Source organism: Oreochromis aureus, linkage group 9, assembly GCF_013358895.1.
Source record: "Oreochromis aureus strain Israel breed Guangdong linkage group 9, ZZ_aureus, whole genome shotgun sequence".
Lineage (NCBI taxonomy): Eukaryota > Metazoa > Chordata > Actinopteri > Cichliformes > Cichlidae > Oreochromis > Oreochromis aureus.
Window position 1 is genome coordinate 8,245,224 of NC_052950.1, and position 22,863 is coordinate 8,268,086.

Sequence of the window (22,863 nt, forward strand, 5' to 3'; positions counted from 1 at the left end):
ACATTTAAAAGTTCAAAATCCCCGCCCTCCTCATTTTTCAAAGCCATCCAGTGGGCCGTGTTCGAACACCTGATGTGTATCTGTATGTATCTGTTTTGTTATTGCTGTTTCATTGTGCTTTTAGTTTCTTCTGTTATCTTTGACCCCCGTCTCTGTCATCAAGTTTCGCGTTAGTTTTCATGTCTCTTTTTTTATGCCCTATTTTACTTTGTCAGTAAAGCTCTTTCTTTGTCTTGCTTTGTTTTTACTTCCTGGTTGTCATTCATTTCCTTCCTTTCATGACTACCTGCTTTATCAACATTGGCTTTACCTGTTTCCCTCCCACCTGTGCCTAGTCACCCATCAACCCCCCTGTGTGTGGGTGTGTGCATTGTCCTGTCTTCCCCTTTGTCCTTGAGTTTTGACTTTCAAACCATAGAATGACAGTGTCTGTGTTGTTGTAAGAGGTGACTTCTTTAAAACGTCCCTAAACTCATCAGCTCAGTTCACTACATCGCTACACACTTTTCTACTTAGTCACCAGTCACACTGGACATAAACAACATAAGCCAGCAGCAGTACTTTTTCTTCTGTAATAACACAGCAAAAAAATGTACTTCCAGCTTAGTTGTGAAGGAAATGGGGGTCAGCTCTAATGTATTAGCTGTGGAAGTTTGCAATCACCGAAATGGCATGAAATAAAGAGTCCTCGCAATACCTGGGAAGCAGGGAGAAGCCCTTCCCTCCTGACTGGCTGCCAATTCAAGGTAATGGAGCTAGAGCTTCAGCATACTGATAAGGTTAGAGAAAGGACACGGTGAGGAGGATAGGCTGTTTCTGTGCTTGTGTTCTTCTGTTACTCATAATCACCATTTACCCAACATAGGTTAAAAACAGAATCAAATTCTTCTAAATAAATTACTTTTATACTGTTTACACCCACAAAAGATGAGTAAGTTACAGTATATTCCTCCTCAGACTCAATATTTGGAAGTGCTGAGAGTCTAGACTATTTAATCTAATATTAGTGATTTCATTGCCACCTGAAAGCATCAACCTGAAGTGTGTTCTCCTGTTGCTGTGCCACTGCAGGGAACGGTCACAAGGCTCAAAACTGGAAGTGTTAAGAGCTGAAACTCACAAGTTTTCAAGTGTTGACCAGAGTGACAGCAATTTGCTCTGAAGCAGATTCATCCTTTAACCTGAATATTTGAGGTGGTTTTAGGAAAAGCAGGTGCACTTAAAAAAAAAAGTATTTTTAAATGACATCATAAACTCTGCAGCGTAGCACGTATTACAGAAGATGAAATGCGATGCTGTATCAGAGGTTTCCATTTTCCTTTACAGTAAGATGTGGGTTAGAGGTTATGGAATAAATGAAGTCAGACCTTTACTATTATTTAAATCGAAATGTGTGCACACTGTAAGCATGGAGACACTTCTGGCAAATCAGGGATGAAGACAATGTACGGGGTGAATTTGGTATTTTCTCTCGTGGACCTGTAGCTGTGCCGTACTCTTGACTCTTTGCTTTTACTTCAGGCTGATTTAAATATAAATGCCAAGCGACCATGGCTTCATGAAATGTCTAAAAGCTTTTTTTTTCGTAGGCTACTTTGAATACTTCAAGCCTGGGCCAGTTCAATGTCTGAATAAATTATGGCACTGAGCCATTTTCACCCCCCCTCTGCAACCACCGACTACATATTGATGTCCCCTGTGTGCAGTGAGGGGAGATTTCCACTGAAAACACCCTGACCTGAATCATGCGCAGAGGGACAAAAGGTTTCTTTTTTTGGGGGGAGGAGAAAGACAGTTCTGAGTGGTGGGAACCACGACTGTGGCAGAGGGGATGAAGTATACATTAGACTTAAATAGGCTGCTGGACGACCCAAGGCCAAACAAGGTCGAGAGTACCACTCAAGTGCACGTCTGTGAAATGTTTGGCAAACTAATCTGATGTAACGCCAGAGAGTGAGACGAGACAAACTCCGAATAAACATCAACTGCTGACCTTTACAAAGAGCAGAAGATGTAATCCACTAGATGGATGGGTGGAAAAATACTTAGATGCTAAATGGCATTTATGAAAACAAAACCCCGTTTTTGGCTTTAATGCTAATTGCTCTGTTGACTGCACACTGTGTTTTAAGTCTACACAGTTTTAAGCACAAGTATGTTTATGCTCCGAGACAATCCAGCACATAACAGCAGGGTGCAAGATGCTAGCAGGCAGGGCATACATGGAGCGCCATAACTAAGTGACCGGCATAGAATACAGAAACATCTGTACCGAGTATGGGCTGGAAGGTCCCGAGGTCAAAATGGGAGATGCTCACTAGGGTGGTCGAGAATGACAGAGCTAAGATCCTGTGGGACTTCCAGACGGACAAAATGGCGAAGGCTAACGAGTCAGACATAGCAATGGTGGACAAGCAGAGGAAGACGTCCATAGATGTAGCAATACTGAATGACAGCAAAATCAGGAAGAAGGAACAGGAGAAGCTAGAGAAGAATGAAGGGCTCAGAGAAGAACTCGAGAAGATGTGTAGGGTGAAGGTAACAGTGGTCCCAGTGGTAATCGGAGCACTAGGTGCAATGACTCCCAAGCTAGGCAAGTGGCTCCAGCAGATCCCGGGAACAACATCCGAGATCTCTGTCCAGAAGAGCGCAGTCCTAGGAACAGCTAAGATACTGCACAGGACCCTCAAGCTCCCAGGCCTCTGGTAGACGACCCGAGCTTGGAGGATAAAGATCAAACGTGAGACAATAGTTGGATGCAAACTATAATGTGATATTTAGAATCCCCATATAACAGTCCCTATATCCTTATGCAATACAAACAGTGGCAATCTTTTATACAGCTCTATAAAGCATTATTACCAGTTTGACCTTCAAAGTGATCAGTTTATTGACCTTAAAGGTCAGAGGTCAAATGTGTGCTTTGTACAGCATATGTTGACAATACGGAGCACACTTGTAAGAATCATAGTTTCTCATTTCTAAGGCGTTCTGTCAATTTTCAAACAATAAAACATTAAGTTGACCTTGAAGACTTTAGTTGATATAAGCCAAATTTTAATAGGTTGTTAACATAACCCCACTCTGCACAACATTCACAGAATTCATTTTTAAAAATTCTATCTATTGTGTTTACAGGCAAAATTACACAAACACATCCACGCAAGAACATTAAACACGAAGAATTCACCATTCAACGTCTACCTAATCTTTAGGGCACAAAAGGTCATCTTGGTAGAGAATTATAACACTGTCCTTCTTTTTCTACTTCTAAAGCTCTTTGAATGGCACATTCTTGCAACTAGCCTAAAATATCATTTCACTTGACTGAGTAGCTTTTACAGGAAAAATATTCCACTGTTCTAGCCGTGCCATTTCTGTGTATTCATGTTATCTTAAGTTAAGAGTTCAAGCGTCTGCCCGATTTTCTACAGTGATCATTTCCATCTTTTTTATCTGCGCTGGCACTGAGCGCAGGCCATGATTTGATCAAGACGATTACTTTGCTGTTTAATAAAGGATGTTATCACGTACCCAGAAAGTTCAGAATGCCTCTTGCGCTCGGTGAAAAACTTCATATGTCAATCATATTAGTTTTAGAGTTTGGCATGATGTCTAATCACCCTGCCTGAGCACGAATACTGAGGCAGGGGAGAGCCGTATTCCCCACAGGGCTGCAGAGTCAACCATCCAGTTTTTCCCCATTCTGAACAAGAAATAGAGAGAGACTGAGACTGATTCTTCTCTCCTGACAGAAAGACAATACAGACAATTTACTAGAGAGAAAGAGAAGAGGATGCCAGCCTTCCTCGAGCCCTCAGAGATGAGGCCTCCAGTAGCAGACACCTAGACACTTCAACAACAATAACACCAAAGAGAAAGAGAAAGAGAGAGAGTGCGGTGTTTCCCTAGACAATGAAGATCTCAGAGACGAGGGGAGGGGTGGAGTTCACTCCCCAAATCAAACCTGACTCATTTAGGTCGACTCCACTCACACATGGGACCCCTCGACAGCAACAAAACAACTGCATATGCCTGTTTTCCAGAAGGGTAAGCATGCGCAAAAAGACAGACTTGCAGGTCGTGTTTATGATGACGCCATTTTGATTTTATTCAGGGTCAGGTGATCAAGCTCGAGCTTGATGTCAAACAAGAAATAGTTTGCCAGCTTTGCTCCAGATTTTTATGACAAAACTAAATCTGAAAACAAGATTATTCATTTCATAAGATCTGATTCGATTTCCCAAAATAAAAAAAGTGCAAAAGCCATGAAAAACAAGTGGGAGCAGGGATTCATCTCTATCCCAGTGTAGACCAGACTCACAGAGACCCCTCTACACTGAGGCCTCCGGGGAGCTGCTAATCAACAAAGCAAACAGCCCTCAGAGAGCCCAGAAACAGGACCACGGCAGCACCTTCCGTGTAAACACCATTTTGTGTGTTTCTCTATTATGGCTGGTCCACAAGAACAGGCTCCTGAAGAGAAGGGGCCATAAATCTCACTCAGGCTGATATGTGGCCAAGTCACTCATGATTAAAAACACTGCTCTGAAAATGTCACGAGCCAGGAGTAGCAAACTGACCAAAGCTATCACCCCTGCACGAGATTCTAGGATCCAGAATGGTCAGTCAAACGAATTTGGACTTTGATGGGAAATATTAAAGAAGCAGCTGCTGCTGAACTAAACAAAGACTTCTTGCTAATCAAAGCTGCTTCTTGCCTATGAGATGTCAATTCAGTGTTGGAGATTACCTGATTTGCTCGCTTTAAAAAGCTACACAGCTAAACAGTCTTATTAATCTGCTCCTCAATGTAGGGTGCATGCACTTCAAGAGGCTTTTGGCTAGCACAGTGCATTCACTACGAGTAGCTGCAAAGAAAACTCGGCTGGCTTTGAGCTTTAATGTGTCTGTGTTCATATCACAAACACATACCAGCAAGATTTCTAATCTAACATTTTCTCCCTGTAAGCGCAAGTAATAGCAGTAATATATTAGGCTGATCTTAAACATCTGCAAACATGCACTCTTTGCTAATTCCAAAACAAGTTGTTATGGTACTCTGTTTATTGTCATCTATAAAACAACTAAATTCAGTAATTACAGTTACAGTTATGTCGTTACTTGCATTACAAAGGTTCTTTAGTTATCTGCACGCCGAGCAGCTGTAAAGAGAAAAAAAATCCCTTCCTTCACATTAGCGCTACAGTTAGCGAATTAGAAGGAAAACAGTCTAAGGATTTTAAGAAGCGCACACTTGTCCTTTTATTGCATGAAAGGACAAGCTTGCGATAATGAAATACAAACTGTGTTCAGGACAGAAACAAAGCTATGCTGCTAACTCAACATCTGAAAACATCTAGACAGACAGCATGCTAACAGAGAGCTAGCTAAGAACCCAGAATGATGATAAACCTATGGGTACACTGAACCATGTCACGTTGTCGGCTTTGTGTTGATATTGTAAAAACTACAAGAAACATTGCAGGCATGTCTTCATTTAGATACAGATTTATGTTGGTGAGTGGAACTATAGGATAAGGTCTATATAGTTAACTGGTAATTATGTTACATTGCATTTTAGGACTATTTACGGCGTAAAGAGAAAGTAAAGTAACAAGTAGTGCCACGAGTTACTTTCTTCAGCAAATAATCAAGCAATGTACTACGTTACTTTTAAGAAAAGTAACCATTAATGTGAAATACTTTACTCTTTTGGCCCCATCACTGGTGAGAACAGCATGCTTATGCTGGCTTCAATGGGAACATTGTTATTGCATCTCAGTGCTGTGTGCAGAATCACGGAGCATCTCATCATGAATATTAGCTAACTTCTGGGACATCTTTCAACAGTAGAGACAAGACCATTACTGATAGCACATCAGACTCTACACCTTAATTCCACAGTGAGCAACTGTGTCTCTTCAGTGTCATTTTAATGGCACAAAGGATTTTCTTTTCATATCTCTAAGCAAGCTTAAATTGTCACAAATTTAATTGTCACAGCCACTGTGTGAGCCAAAATTGGAGGCTGATGAGTGAGTGAATGAATTTCAGTTTCTGGCAGGTCAGACAGCCTTTAAAGCATGGAGCTCATTCCACCGCAGATTCCAGACAGCACGTACACAAAATCCATATCGCAAACATTTCAGCAGTGAGAATAACTTCTTCCTCTGCTCTGAACAAAAAAAAAAAAAAAAAAAACCCACCCTCACTCCAGCTGCTCTCTGCAGAACAGATGACAAACTTCCACCAGACTCACCAACTATTTCTGGATCCTTTAACGATCCCTTCCTTTTATTGGGAATACAAAAAAGTTATCTGCGGTGGGAGATGAGATGAGAAGGTATGGGGCCTGAGTAAATACAAGGTCCAGTGGATAGACTGCCTAATTGGAGCTGCCACCGAGCACATGGGCTAATCTTAATAAAGCACACATATAACAACATATATGAAGTCAGTAAAGTCAAAACTCGTTCCATAATGCAGAGCAGAGCACAAGACAAAAACAAGAAAGCTTCTTACGAACTCAGCAGTGCTCTGCAGTACAGGAAGAACTTCTAATACTTTTTTAGAAAAAGTGAACGTGAGATGCTTGGAAACAGATGGTATTGTGATGTGCAGAGTCTATGTTTTAGCAAAGCATCGCTCTGATCAGTCACGCGGGTTTATAAAAGCACATGAGGATTTCATAGAAATTCGAGGCAGGCAGTTGTTTAGAAAAAATAAATTCTTCTGGGTAGATACTGTTTTACCCTCGGTACGAATAACACATGTAATTGAGCAACCGGGTGGCATAGTCATTACACAGACTTTCCTTTAGTTTCACTGATAACGCTAATAAAGATATTATCGCACAAAAATGTCGAGGTTTTTGTAAGAATTGCACGCAAGTCACAGTGTGGCTGTAACATTAAGGTAGAGTTGCGCTGAAATGTCAATAAATCTTTACTTTAGTCACTCTATACTGCTTGTTACATCATAAACCACTGGGATGGATTTCACAGGGAATTAGCCCAAATTTGATACGGAGCAAAAATAAGATTGCTTTACATCTCAGGAAAGAGGTATCATTATAGGTCCAAAGTTTAAAGTGCTCGCAGCAATGGGACATTTTGACCCCTCAGTAAGGTGTTCAGAATGATGAAATATGCAAGTAACATTGGAGCAATTGCAACAGCACTTGAAGTTCTAAAGTCGTGATCATGCGCTGAGAAGCGTGAACTTTTTTGCCAGAGTGTCTTTTTTCACAGTTGTCCGGGCAGACGGATTTCCATTTGAGAAACTTTTGAAGAAAGTAGAGGGTACACTCTGTGACTGAGACATCATGCCAAGATGAAAGTTTGCTTACTTTTTTTCATTTCTTGACAAATTTAGATTCTGTCCTTTGAACTTGAACCGCCAACAAGACGACCGTGGTCCACGATGATCTCAGTGCCACATCTAAAGTGAACTCTCATCATTGTGCAATTTAAGTGTTCTTAGTACTTTTTCAGCTCATCAAACACTTTGGAAACAAAGCTTTTTTCCTCGTGTTTCCTTATTAGGAGCTGCACAAAGCTGGCGAGGCCGGGGGTATAAGAGAAAAAAACAAATCAACAGAGGCACGGAAGATACCTTAATTACCATTTTCTCATTAAGTTAATAGAAAACCGAATCAAAACAACATTACATTTCTACAAAACTAAATGCAAATGAAAAAAAGATTGGAAATATGTAAAGTGAAACAAAACGCACAAGCTTCATGCCTGTAACATTTACAGCAACCGTGAATCTTCGGACAGATGAATTCTTCTGAAATAAGATCCCAAACTTAGGTGCAAACCACAGACTGACCCTGTTGCATTTATATTTCTGGGAGTTCTTTTGTCCAGACACAAAATATCTATTTGCACATAATTTAAATCGAGTGTTCAAATTGATTTACTAACATTTCCATATGCAATATTAATAATAGCCGTGATATTTAATGCCAAAAAAGCAAGTCTTAGATTTTATGTTTGATATTGAAATGAACCAACTGTGGCTGCAACTACTGTAAATTACCTGTAAAACTAGCCACACCTGTGAGTATTTTGTGGGGATTGTGCTCATCCTTCGTGTATCCCATTTTTTTAAAACATCAGAAACGGTGACAAGATGGAGGCGCTTCTATTAGTCGCAAGGTAAAGGTTATTTATCCGAACTGCTGAAGAAGGTACAAGCTTGCTCACATGGCAGCTGTAACTCTGTTGACATTTGAAATGTGAATCATGTCACCACCCTGTCCCGAAAAGACAGGGTGCCCAGATTTAAACTAGGGAACCTCTTGATCTGCAGTCAACTGCTTTGCCCCTGAGCTATACCCCCTGAGATTAACCCAAGGTTGTACTACAGAGATGCTGTGAGTCAGCTAGTTGTGGGTTTCATCTCCGCTACTTGACTAAATAGCACACGACAAAGACAATTTGGGCCAGCAGGCTTTAGGAAGTGGGCAGGAAATTCAAGCCCTTCATGTCAACCTGCATCTGCTCTGCTAGAACAAGACACTAAAAACCAAACGAGTTCCAGGATTTTTTTTTTTCCTATGCTCAACATGTGTAGATGTTTCAAAGGAAACCGGATTTTTCCTACACAGCTGAAAAAACTATAAGTTTTTATAAGATATAACTATCTGCTGTCTCCTGTGCAAAAATCAAAAGAGACTTTAAAGGTTATTTAATAGAAAAAAAAGAATTTTGTACTCATACACTTACATTGATTAGTGTGTAACTATAAACAAATTGATACATCATAAACATTAAAAATACATGGGTATAGCCATCGAATCGATATTATTATTAGTCACAATTGCTTAAAGTCAGCAGATTGAACACATGATCCTTCCATCTACCAACAGCTGATGGTTATACGCTAATATTATGTCATCTAATGCAGTGTTTCCCAACCACTGTGAAATGATCAGGTGTGCCGTGGAAGATTATCTGGTTCCACCTGATTAGTACTCCAAGCGATCGCCGTGGGTAACGGGCAGAACAATTACATTCTCTTCCCCTAGAGGGCAGTGCAACTAACTGCTCTAATTAAATGGGTTCCCAACTGCTAGTAAAACAGAAGAAGATGAACAAGAAATTACATAATAGTCACTCTGTGAGACGACGCAGCGCGTAATAGCAATAGATAAATATTTGAAAAGAAAAAAATAGTATTCAGTCTGACCTGAGTCCTGGAGAAAATTCTGACCCAGATGAAGGCCCTAGCATGAGTAGTGGTCAGAAGAAAGCAAAAAGGCATACTGGGGACAAACCGAGCCAATTCCACTATACCTGGTGCTGTTGAAAAATGATCAATATGCTTCTTTTGACATTTTTGTTTGGTGGTGTGCCGTGTGATTTTTCTAATGTGAAATATGTACCATGGCTTCAAAAGGTTGGGAAACACTCATCTAATGTTGGCTCGAGTGTCCTAAAAATGCAACTTGTCCCCCTAAACAGGTTCATATGATGTGAGAATGTAATCAGAATTTATTCACCAAGTATCCAAGTCCAAAAATGTTCCACTATAAAGAAAATTTCAATAACGCTGGCTAACAGCAGCTAATAAAAATAGTCCCACTTACCAATAGAAAAGTTCAGCGCATCCTCAAAAACTCACCTCAGAATTTCCTCTCAATGGACAGAAGTAATCTTCACTGACTCATCAGCTCATTTAAGCTTCCTTTCATAAGGTTTTACAGCCTAGCTGTAGCCTGTCAGGTAACAATCACTACAGATGAACGGCCATCGCAGCTAGAATTATGTACTTGAATTGGGCGGAGTAAGAAAACAGAATTCAGTTGACTGAATCTGCAATGTACAGACACTTAGTTGTGTGATTTTACACAATGTACCTTTAATAATTCACAGTTCAAGTCTATAACATGAGAGAGGAAGCAGCTGTATTCTTGTATGCAAACATTCCCGACCGTGAATTCATTCAGAAATATCAGCATGTGGTTTCTTAACAACTGAATGGACCGCACAGGGAGTCTGCGGTATGGGTAGTTGCTGCACATTCTCAAATTAACTTGACCGTAATATTTAAATGGCTTCAAAATGAAACCACGGGTATGCACAAATGTTCTGCTTTGATCAGAGTTGTGAACGTGAGCCAAAGTCAGCACCCTGAAAGTGATCGGGATTGCAAGGAGATGGGAACGTGGCAGAGGAGTGTTCTGGGATTTGCTTTAAGGGCTAACTTATCTTTGTGGACCTGATGAGAAACGGGAGGACAGCGAGCACTGAGCGGCTGAACTCTGGCCAAGGAAATGGATCCCTGTCCCACAAGCAGGCTAGGACCAGGAAAACTTCACACAACATCTTGCTATTGTGCCACACTCTAGCTGGAGTGGGTTTTACTGCATTGTGTGTTATTTAGCCTCTATTTCTGTGAGACGGGGTATGCGGCAAAAAAAGAAGAAAAAAAAATTCTGCACTTTCAATTTATCCAGCACAGCCTCATGGTGAGATCATTTCAGCTGCTATCAGTTGAAATTAACTTGCCCTATTTTCCAAGAGTGATACATTCTCTGTATTTGAAAAAAGATTTGTCAGTGACAGGCGTGCTCTTAAAAACTGACACAAAGTGACTCGTTAGAATTGAAGTTTAATATCTGTGGGTGTGCGTCTGCTCGTTTGTCATGGCGTTAACCTGCAAAACAATTATTCCGTCCCGCCTTGAAGCACACATCAACGCTCTCGTGTCACACATTAGCATGTGTTCATGAATGTCTGTCTGTATGAGATGTGTGTAAACATGTATGTTTTCTTTCCACCCACATGTGGCTACACATGCATGTAAATGCTTCCCTGGTGTGCGCTTTGAAGCGGACACATTTCACAGGTGACCTCCCTGCGGAAGACAATGAAACAGAAAGGGATGGGAGGCTCTTAGAAAAGGGCTAATGAGCTGGGTGGAGGAGCTGTGGGGAGGTCCGCTGGGACGAAGAGCCGGGAGACAAAGGGATGCTAAACACCCCATAACCCTTTAGTGACTTAGTGAGTCAGAGGAGCAGGAGGTATTGCTCTTGGCCATCTGTGACCCTTTTTTAACATACAGCACAGACACAATGTAAATGAAGCCCACAGGTTCTCACTGACTAACGAACAAAACAGTCTCTTTTTTCCTGTGTGTCATTTTGTATTTGTAGTTAAAGCAATTCTTTGAAATGTTTTGAATATGAATAGAAATGAAAGCTCAAGTAATTATGCTAATTATTCTGAAGTATAATCATTATAATTACCATGCAGTGATGTTCTTGGATTAGGACTAAAAATATATTTTTTTTCTTTTATTTAATTTGCTTTCTTTGTTTAAATGTTCCATCCATTCATATTCTTCACATGTCACAGGGGGCTGGAGCCTATCCCAGCTGCCATCAGGTGAGAGGTGGGGTACACCCTGGCCAATCTATTGCAGGGCTAACATTGAGAAACAGGCAATCATTCACCCTTATCTGCAATTTAAAATCATCAATTAACCTAACCCCACTAACTGCATGTATTTGAACCATGGGAGGAAGCCAGAGGACCCACAGAGGACCCACAGAGAACCCACGCAAACCCGGCCAGACACTGGATTCAAACCCAGGATCTTCTTGCTACTCATCGCTCCACCGCATTTAAATGCTCCACATTTTTGTACTGATGAAGAGAAACGTTGCAAGTTTACCACCACATATAAGAAGAGGATGTGTAATAATGAACTCCATGTTTCATTGTGTTTCGATGGAATCTGAAAGACTTTAGAAAATCTGTTTCTCATATACAGCTGAGCCAGGAAACTGAAGTAAGATGCTCGTGGTTGTTGTCCTTAGAGTAAGAATGAGAAGTGAGCTGAAGAATCTGGAAGCAAAAAGAAGAGATCTGTTTTAATTAATGGCACAGAGGCTAACTACTGAAGACCTAAACCTCTGGTTTGGTTTATTGAATTATTTTGATCATTTAAAAAGTGGGATTGTAACTTGGCAACAGAAGCCATCCCAGTGGTCATAAAGTAAGGGTGAAAAACAGATGTTCCGAACACAGTTCCTTTGTCTTGGGTGAAATCAATCACAGGTTTTTCTTAAAACTCCATAAATATGTCCGCGTTCAGAAAACAGAAAAAAACAAACTGCATATTGAGCCTGCACGAAGATGCCATATTTCAGCTACAACAGGCAGAAACGAGACTGCTGAATGTCCTTCTGGTGCTGAGACGACACCGGGGTCAGCGCAAACAAACTCCCTCCTCTTGCCGTCTGTCATGAGGTTACGGCCATTTACCGTTTTATCCATTTTTGCATGTCACAAAGTGTAAATGACTTTGTTGCTCGGTGAAGACCTCAGCGTGTCTGTGTTGCTTTAAGTGTGACACAAGTGACCTGCAGGACATCTCTCAGCCCAGCTCAGGAAGCAATAAAGCAGTCAACAAACTCACACACATGTACACACACAGACACACACACACATCTCCACATGATTCAGCTGTCTAGCTAAGGCTTTATTGGGATCCTAGCAAAAGTAATAATAGGAATCAAACTGGTAGCTCCTTCCCAGCAGTGCTGAGTGGAGACTTTTACCACTCTGAGCACTTCACACTTCATTACCAAAACACTGTCTTCACCATTTAGTGTTGCAATAATTGTTGTAGTAATTAGCCATAATAAGCTCTGGATGATATTAGAAACATATGAGCATTTTTATGACTAATATTCTCAGCGACTGTGAAACAGAACGCCCACTCCTCAGCAGTTTAAAGACCCACCTTGGGCGCTCCATCGCTCTCCCTCACCGCACTGCGATCGTGAGTATGATTAAGAGTTGACATAACTAATAGCCTCTCCACTAACGCAGGTAGGGAGAGGCAGTTCAGAGTCTCCTAAGGACCAATGGGCTTAAAAGTGCTTTCAGCTTGCTAATGATGAGCTTGCTATCCCAACATCCTCTCCGCTGAGTGTGTACTCAGCTCAGAATCTATGCTGAGAGGTGTTATGCACAGCTGGAGTGGACCGCTGCCAAAGCAAGGTTGAGTAGATCTATGATAGGTGATGCAGACACAAACATACATTTGCATGCAAAGCCTGGAAGTTGGGAAAAAAATCCAAAAATATTTGCTTATTTTTGTACTTAATTTAAAAAAAAAACTGTCATTTTCATTTAGGGTTCTCAGACTTGCTACCAAGTGTTTTTGTCAGTCCTGGCCTTCATAGATCTACTTGGCAGCATGAACTTAGAAAAATGATTATATTACCACATCTTCCATCCCATCAATAAATGCTTTTCTTTTGCAGGAATTTGGGAAATTAATACAGATAACTCGATTGTAACACTGGTAATTTCCTCAAACAGACATTTGTAAAGCAGGGGCTGGACAACATAGAATACAGCTCTGGCTGTATTAATGTTTTGTTGAATCAGAGCTGAATAAATGTTGTTCTTGTTCAGTGTTAGCGGAGAGGATAAGCCTGTCATGACAAATGTCATGATGATGGATCATGTTATAGCACTGCAGAGGATGAGAGAGAAACAGAGAGCCTTAAAAAAAGGCTATTTCACCACCTCTTCCAGGAGTAATATATAAAAGAGAGAAAAAAAGAAACAAACAGAAAATTCGAGCTCTCTGGATGAGAAATTATGGGTTGTTTCTTAACAATTTCATTGCCTGTAATGATAAAATTCATTGAGGGATTGACTGTGTTTCTTACATTTATTCTACCCCACAGTTTCCTTTGAGCAGGAACCAGCTACAGAACTAAGTGCTGGAGAGGGATATAAGCACTTTCTTTTGTTGCTATAACACCTTGTAGCCCATTTTCTTGTAGCCCTCATCTAATTACATTACCGGCACTGAGATGTCCAGCTCATACATCATTAGCTACTCATTTTTTTTCTCCATATGAACAGTCTGTGCACAAGACATCTTTCTCTGCAACACCCACAGGATCAGAAGTTTTCATCTCACTGCCCTGCCCTGTCTAACTCCATCTTTGTTATTCAGTAGTTATATGCTTGCTAAATAAGAAATGACTACATACAGGTTCTGTTTATAACCAGAAACGTGGCACAAGCCCTGACAAGCACTGGTAATATGACACGCAGTCTGAGGTTGGAAGGTGCCTCTCATCATGAGTCACCAAAGGTCAACTGAAATGACAAAGAGGATGATTGCATAATCTGAGTTTGCAATGAAAACCATGCTTATGGATGCCATATGAGCTGCAATTTCAACACAGTTCAAATAATGAATTTAACATTACAGCCACGGGAAAGTATGAAAAGTGATGTTTTCCATGTATTTGCAACCTGTATTCTAATATGCCTTAGGAAAATATACTGTGAAATTACCTTAAATGATCTAAAAAGTCCTGCTATTATCATCATCATCATCATCATCATGTAGCATGCTATACTTTATTTAGCAAAATCAGTGGCATTATGTTTTTTTAAATGCAGGATCAAATGACTTCTATAGAACCAGAACACTGACTTTTGGTTTGGAAGTGTAAACTAGTTGTTATATACACATCCTTCATGTCTCTGTGATGTTGAGCACAATTTAAACCAATTACAGTGAAAAACAAAACAAAAGGGATTTATAAAGGCACATACTGTACAAAGAAGCAGAAATCCATTCATTCATACAAATATAGTATGAATGGATTAGGTTTAATATTTTTCAAAGGACTCAGATTTAAAAGTTAATGGGTTTTTTTTAAAGGAAAATAAACGTGGCATGAGTTGGGAGGCGTAGGTGAGCTAGCATGTCGTAGACTACTGTCCTTGAAGACATTTTCCCTTTTTTTGCCCGTATCTCAAAATACACTTTTCAATGAAACTAAAATATTTTAAAAAGTTGTCATCAGTCACTACTAAACCATAATTTAGGTCCTGTTTTTGCTCCATGTAAGCTAAAGCTCAAACGATGAATGAACTGCAATTCTATTTTCTTCTGCAGGATTGAAATCAGCAGATGGAGATGACGTGAGCTGGGTTAACCACCTGACAGGAGCAGTCAGCTGATGCACGCTGCGATTCTTCTGATATCAAAGTCCCAAGATCGCACTGCGTCACCCGCTCACCACTGAGGTGAGAGATTGAAGGTGGCTGTGGTGCGGAGAGAGTTGGAGAGAAAGAAGGCAGATAACAGAGATAAATATCTGTCCCTCGTATCACACCGAGCTGCACAGGGTCCCAAACTTAAACCTGGTAGTTTATCTATAATGGGCAATCACAGCCTTTGGAATTCACCCAAACCCACTGGGAGGGCCCCCGTGACAGAGGGCGCAGGCCACTTCTTAAGCCTTAAATCTAAGATGGAGATCCAGTGTTTTGTGTCACGGAGTGTCCCCCTCTCTGCTGTGACTTTTACATGGCCTTGGCTGGTGGCAGGGAGCCTCCTCAATGGCAGGCCACTAAGCCAAATTGATTAGATGAAAGCACTCTTCTTTGAAGGTGTCAACCCCCCACCTCCACCCACGAGCAATTTCTCTAATGGCATCCAGGCAACCCTGTCACTGCAGAGCCTCGAGGACCAAGACGGGCAGAGATTCAAAAGATTCAGCAGAGGAGCGGGTCAGTCGAGGAATGGACAATTTGTCATTACACTGCAAGTCTGACTTGGCAGGGGGGTTGAAAGTTGTAAAGTGGTCACAGTGGAAATGGAAAAGAAAAAGTTATCCATAGATTTTTCACTTTGAGCTGAACAAAAAATAATGCCAGTGGGTGGAGGGGTGGGTGGGCAGTCTTGTAATGGATCAGTGCAATCACTGTGATCTTTTTGTTAGCCTTTTAAAGCCACTCCACATCAATGTCAGTGTACTTTTAACCACTGTCAATAACACTTGAGCTTCTCCCATTTCCTGATTGTGTGTCCTAAACAAGTGCTGTGGACTTTCTATAAAAGCCTAAAAATAAAAAACACAGTAAAGTCAAGTTCAAGTCAAGGAAGAAACACGAACGGGATGTCCGAGTGTGTGTGTTCAGATTTCAGAGATAGCTTCATAGACAAGTGTCTTAATCTAATTGCAAAATGGAATTGCAATGATCAAAAAAAAAAAACATGCAGACACGTGTCGTGTTGAAAGTGATCCATCCTTGTTGCTCAAGCCCAAACAGCAAAGCTGCCTGTTCAGATGAAAATTCAGTTGCTGTCAGATTAATGCAAAGGAATGCATGCTTCAGTCACACATGTAAGTTTTCCTTGAGCTCCTTAAAGCTATGGATACACACTGCTCATAAAACATCTGCACTCAATGGGGAAAAACACGATGCTGGACATCTATACTGATATGGACAGGGTAATGTGTTAGGGACAAATTAATGCCACAAAAAGCCACAAAAGGCTGAATTTAGACACCCAAAAAATCAAAGGGAAAAACTGATGTGGCAGACATCATCATTGCAACAACTAAAAATGATACTGAGTAGTTTGAATGACCCCTACGTGCTTGCATGCAACATCGGGGCATGCTCCTAATGAGACGGTTTGAGGTGCAACTTCGTGAGATGAGCAGAAATGTTTCAGAGGTTTTCTATTGGATTTAGGTCAGACGAGCTCAGGGACCAGTAAATGGTATCAATTCTTCCATATTCCATGAACCAGCTTCATACTGTCACCACATGAGGCCGAATACTGTCATCCACCAGGAGGAAACCAAGACCTGTCTGCTAGTAAAAAAGCTCACTTTCATTATCTTTGGCCTTAAAGAGCTATTAAAACACTAGCCCCCAATTTGTAGCAACACCAGCATCAGTGAGCAATGTGTGTTTATTCATATGAAACTTTCGAAAATAATTTTAAACATGTTTAAAACTAAAGCCAACAAACTTCCAGCAATACAAAGTCAGCTCCTGGTTCAAATCACTGAACTGTAGAGTGAAACTCTTTGAGTAACAGAGAACAGAGCATTCAATTTCGAAGCAAGCGCCATTAAGATCCGATGTTAATTTAAAGTTTCAGACAGTTTCTTACTTCTGAAAGATTAGAATTTAGTGCGAAGTAGAGGCAGAGGCAGCTCCGGCATCCGTATAATTACGGGAAAATTACATTCATTATTGTAATTTACATCTCATCTCCAATCCAATTATTAACAGTTTGACCTGCATGGCACATGTTAGCATGGAAATCTAAAATGGGCTCCCGAGGCGGTGGCAAGAGGAGGGGTGGAGAACGGAAAGTGAAGCAAGAGGTAGAGTTTTGGGACTGTGGGAGATGGAGGAAGGAAAAAAAACAATCAATATGGCTCTAAAAGATGATGATTTTAAGTAGCCATAATTCTCTGCCTCAGAGCACAGCTGCCAAGGGTGCTGCTGCTACACTTTGATGCCTGATTTGCAATAATGCTGCCAGTAATTCACTCATCTGCATCTCTGGAAGGACCATCAGCTGTCTGTTTATCTGACTGACCATGTACATGCGATGCCAGTCAGCCCGACGCTTAAAACAAGTTTTGAGACAGCAACTTATAAAAAGAGTTGATGTGCATTACATACAATCTTCCAGGAACTAATAGGCTGTGTAATACAACCCTGTTTGCAGTTTCTTGGTGAAGCGTCCCCTCACCGCTGCAACAAACAATACATGTCATTTGCTTCACCAACCTGATGACCTCTTTTCTACCATCCTTCTTCATCATCTTGTCATGTTCTCCAAACACTGCTCTTCATAGAAGTAAGGCTCATTTCAGGAGACGTTATGTGCAGGAATCAGTTTTTCTGCTTAACCACAATCTAAGATTAGCTATTTATGCAATATTATGCAAAAAACATGCTTTAGAGCATGTTTGTGTAGGCGAAGAAAGCTTTCACGAACTCATCTCATACCTATGAAAAAGATCACCAGAAGGTCAAACAGGTCTTCACAGTTTAATTCATTACTTTATGATTATGTTCAACAATAATATCTAAAAAGTTCTTCCATGAGATAAAGAAGGTAAGAACTCCGTATCAGATATAGAACAACACTGAGAAAACACTCTGTCTTCTGTGTAATTCACATGCAAGGCTTTGGAGGGCAGAAATAAGGTCCACACCCCACCTTTCACCATGAACACTTCATAATGACTGCATGTTACAGTATAGTTACAGTCAAATTTTATAGTTTGTATCTACTGTAAAGAAACAGAGCAATATACAACCACTCTGCAACACTGAGAGAGTTTAAATACAGTTCTAAAATGTATTTTCTCTTAAAAAAAAGTTCAGGAGTTAATAGTTTTTCAAATGCAGGAACTTTGATGGCTAGGCTACCAACTGGAAGTGCCTCGATGCATGTTCAATCATCCTGAATGCTGCGTTTTCAGTCATTATTTGAGATATTAGATGACCTAAAATTACATACAGGTGGGCTGAAATTTTGTCCATTTCTTTTCATATAGTGTTTCCACTGAAATATTGATATATTACACTGATACTCAAGGTTGATTAAATAAAAAATAATCTCTATCTCAGTCAGACATAAAACACGATTAGGCAGAACAGCGATGTCCATCTCAGTCGCTGTATTTAAGATAGCGGTGCAACATGAGGCTTCCACAAACAGACATCTGCTCCCATGAATTTTTAATGGATTCATTTTAAGTTTGTGGGAATGCTTTAGTTTGTTTAAAGATGTAATGACACACTAATCAATGTATATGAATGAGGACAGTATTTTTTTTTCTATTAAATAAAATGTAAACAAGTGATACGTTTCACTTTAGTTTTCTTTCACAGATTCAAATGATTTAAATTACTCTTAAATGAGCAGTTTGATCCGAACGTGCTAATTTTAAGTCGCTCTTTCAACACGCGAACAGTGTTCAAAGCTATAAATGAGTAGGGGAAAATCGTGGTGGTTTGTGTGAAGCTTTTTGACAGCAGGTCAGACAGCATCACACGCACCTGCTTTTTCCACACTGTGCCTCTGGTTCACTTTCAGACTGCAACCATTCTCACGTCATTTCCATAAATCTTCACATTCTATCAGGTTGGAACGAGCTTTTATGTCAAAGCAGAAGAGTAAAGTCAACTGTTCATTCATGTGCATGAGTGTGTCAGCCGGCGCCTATATGTGCGCTTTGGCTTTGAACGTCTTAGATGTCCTTTGAAGTTTAAGACAGCTCTGCATCAAGCTCGCTGGTTCCACTTCACAAGATGTGAATATGTGGACACAAGCAACATCTGACTCACCGACTTGAGCGTTGCCATTTCCTGATTGTGTGTGCCACGTGTGAGTACGTGCACGTCCATCTTGCTCTGGCATGTGTGCTTTTGCTCATGCGTGACCGAGTAACCCACTGCGTCTCAATTCCTTCCGTTGTCTCGGTTTCTACCTGTCCGTCTAACTTAGTGCAATGACATTCCCAGGACACCTTTCGAAGTCTCGACAGACACTCAACTCTGAATAATACACCTGGAGCATGTCAAGTAAATCACACTCTGGTCAGATTGGTGTCAGTTAGAAAAAGTTTACTTTTTTCACGTCTGTTTGAGTCAGGATCTCACAGCCCTGTTACAAACAAATTAATAACATTACTCACATTACTCCAATCCAGAGCTGAATGGATGTGTTTTGACAACCTGTGGTCACCTTTATCCAACACTGTGTCAGCCAAGGTGATTCAGAACAACAAAGCATAGCATTACCTAAGCAACACAGATTTTTGGGGGCTATAATTTAGTAGCTGAATTTCACACCACAAAATAAGCAGATACCCAAGGAGCTGAATGTAAGCATCAGTGCAGACCACGGTCTGAAATTATTACCTTTTGTTATGCTTGGCTTCCCAAGTAACTTTTAGCTTTCAGACGTCAGCTTTCATGTGCCTGACCTTTAAAGCTTTGCATTTTGAATGTCTGCTAGTGGCATACATTTCCTGCTCGTTCTTACAAAAGCACAGCACCAGGCCTCGAGGTACTAGTCATACTGATGATAATTTTTCTCTTCTTTGCATCAGAAGGCTACTTTCTCTTTTTTTATACTGTACCACTCAACAATGCCAACTACCTTTTGCTTCAAGGCAAAAAATTTACTTCACGCTTCCAAATATTCCAGTCTACAGCTCAAGAACGTTTCACTGGACATGTGATTGGGTCAAGTAGACCTGAGAACTGTGTATTTTTTTTAAACAGTTATGAATGAATCAATAATAAAGACAGGTGACAATAACAATGAGTGGTGATGTAAATGTTGATGCTGGACTCACTGGATAGCAGAGCAGATGGGGTGACTTCAATCTCACTATTCGCCTGGTAGGGCTGGAAGGCTGATGCTGAATTAATCTCACTGGCGAAGGGTTCTGGGCTTTGTGTACCTGTGGAACTGGCGCTGGTACCGTCACCTCCATTGTGTGGATCCTGCTCTTCATATATTGCAACCAGCTAGACAGAGAGGAGAAGAAAGTATTTGTATGTTAGCACGTGCTTTGAAGAAAAAAACGAGCAAATAGATGGTGCCGATGTCTAGGCAGATGTGCAGACAGACAGACAGATAGATAGATAGACAGATGTGGAGATGGATGTATGTCTAGATAGATGTCCAGATAGATGTCGAAAATGATGTCTACATGTCTAGATAGATGTCTATATGTCTAGATAGATAGATGTCTAATATCTACCTATCTATCTACCTATCTATTCAGATATCAATGTCTAGATAAATAGATGTATAGATGTCTAAATATCTAGTTAAAAGAGTAAATAAAACTGCCAAACTGCCACCATGTGAGCATGCTTTTTATTCAGCAAATCTACTACTTTTTCCCATTCACAGATATGCACACACTCACTTTCTCTACAGTTTAATCTTGCAACATCTGCAGTCATGGAGCATGAGGTGCTCAGGGTTGCCAAGTTAGGCTCCCACAGCGAGCAGCTGCTCCATTCTAACATAGGTGATACGTTGCCACATTTCCCAGGCCAGATAGGAAGAACTCCTCATAGCATCCCATAATTATCTGAGTCTAACACACACCGCTGATTACTACAGCCAACAAAAGAGCAAGAAAAAGACCTCATTTAGGTTAAAGTAAAAAAGACAATCAGCTGAAAAAAAAAATCAGACTGGCCATTGCCAACTGACCACATGTGTCAAAGCTTTACTTAATACTCGTGGACTGAGAAGGATGCACACGGAGAGAGAGATGAAAGAGATGAAAGATCCCCAAAATGCTGCACAAACTGCAGTCGTAAAGTGAAGGTACCAATGCCAAGTTGCTTTCATTGCCAGCACAACCTGTTAATAAACCTCTCTCAGGGAGATTAACCTCTCAATCCATCGAGACAGAGCAATCAGGCAGCGGCAGAGTGATAGAGACCGTGCGATACAGGAACAATAGCATGTATATTACAGACATAAGATGACTCCCTTTTATGTTTTGTGCTTCCTCCAGGTCTGTGTAATGGAAAGCTGTGAACGTGGAGGGAGCAAACAGCTACTGTGTATCCCATATCGTATTTGTCTGAAGGTAAAAATAGCACAAGCGTTTTTCTGTGTATTTGCTGTTTTTCATCACCCCAAGTGCAGGAAAATCTGCATATAAACAAGTTTAGAAGCCCCTGCTCTTCTTTTTGATTTAATTCATTCATATGCAGGGGATGATGCTCAAGCGTGCATGTGTTTGTGTCTGAATTTATGGCTCTCGGTGAGTATGCCCATGTGGTTTACTGTTGCCGTAATTCACCACACAATTAAAGCAAACTGTTTTGTTTAGGGTGTTTTTTCCCCTTCCCCTCTTTCTGAAATGTTTCCTTGCATCCCAATGCCATTCCTGAGACACACTCCATCACTGAAGGATTTCTCCCATTTCGCTCTAATCGTGTTCCATTCCGATGCTGAAATTACATTCCTCAGGTTGTAAGGGTTTATCACAAATTTACTTAGTGCAAAAGAGAGGCAATCAGAAAGGGGGGAAAAAAAGAAAGAAAAAAGGCCTCAATATTACAAATCAGGCAGTTTGAGGAGGTAATATCGTGGAGGTTTGCTCACTGGGAAGTGTGATTATTAAGCAGGCAAGAAAAGCTGCTTTGCTTTGTGTTGAACTGCAAACACAGTTAATAGGCAAAAACGAGGATAAATATTGATCAGTGTGCCATTCCTGCAATCTGAGACTATTTTTAGGGGGGGCTTCTTTGAATGAATTGTTTAAAATTCTGCTCCGCTGGCTCATTTTTTGAAGTGTTAATGATGAGCAGGCCAGCTATGCGAAGGACCAGAGGCAGCTGTGAACACAAACAAAAGTAGAAGGGCCGTCTCCAGCGGCATTTGCGCCGCCCCAGCGTACAGTATGCGCGACTGCATGACTCATTAACGACAAAGCAATCAAGCCTCCCATTCATGTTTCTGGGAACATTTAGCGATCCAGCAAGCCTTCTCCCTGCCAGCTGCCCATTTGAGAGAAGTGGTGAATACTGTTGTTGGTGTTGTGGAGAAGTATGATTCATTTTTAAATACACCCCAAATCCCCCCTAATTAGGTCCACTTTGCAGTGACGCACAGTCTTTCACCAGACACTCTAGAGCACTCTGCTGGTATCAGACACGTACAACTAAACTCATTCACACACTCTCCGTTTCATAATCAAATGGGTCCGCATTTATCCCGCATTCAATATTTATGGGCTCTTGAAAGTGCTCGTTCCTCCCTTCTACCCGAGAAGACATGTAAAGTTCTTTTTTGTACACAAGCTGAGGGCAGAAGCATCAAACTACTGTAGGTCGTCCAACTTATAAAGCCAAAAATAAGAAAAAAAGAAAATGCAGCAACTGGCTGATTCCCAAACTAGCAGACACATCGTTTGCTTTTTGTCGTGTCCATTGTGGAGCTGATCTATTCAATGATACTACATTCCATTAACCTCCTAAGACCCCAACTCTTTCAGGGCATGCA

The 22,863-nt window shown here is 40.8% G+C and overlaps 1 protein-coding gene across 4 annotated transcripts in view; it reads right to left on the reverse strand.

Annotated features, from left to right (window-relative positions):
* The window catches only part of LOC116311274 (partitioning defective 3 homolog), a 354,699-nt gene that overhangs the window by 225,039 nt on the left and 106,797 nt on the right, over positions 1–22,863 (reverse strand). For all 4 annotated transcript variants that reach the window (XM_039617400.1, XM_039617399.1, XM_039617401.1 and 1 more), the window contains one exon: positions 20,183–20,357. In XM_039617400.1, coding sequence (XP_039473334.1) covers positions 20,183–20,357 — 175 coding nt within the window. The remainder of the gene's footprint in view (positions 1–20,182; positions 20,358–22,863) is intronic.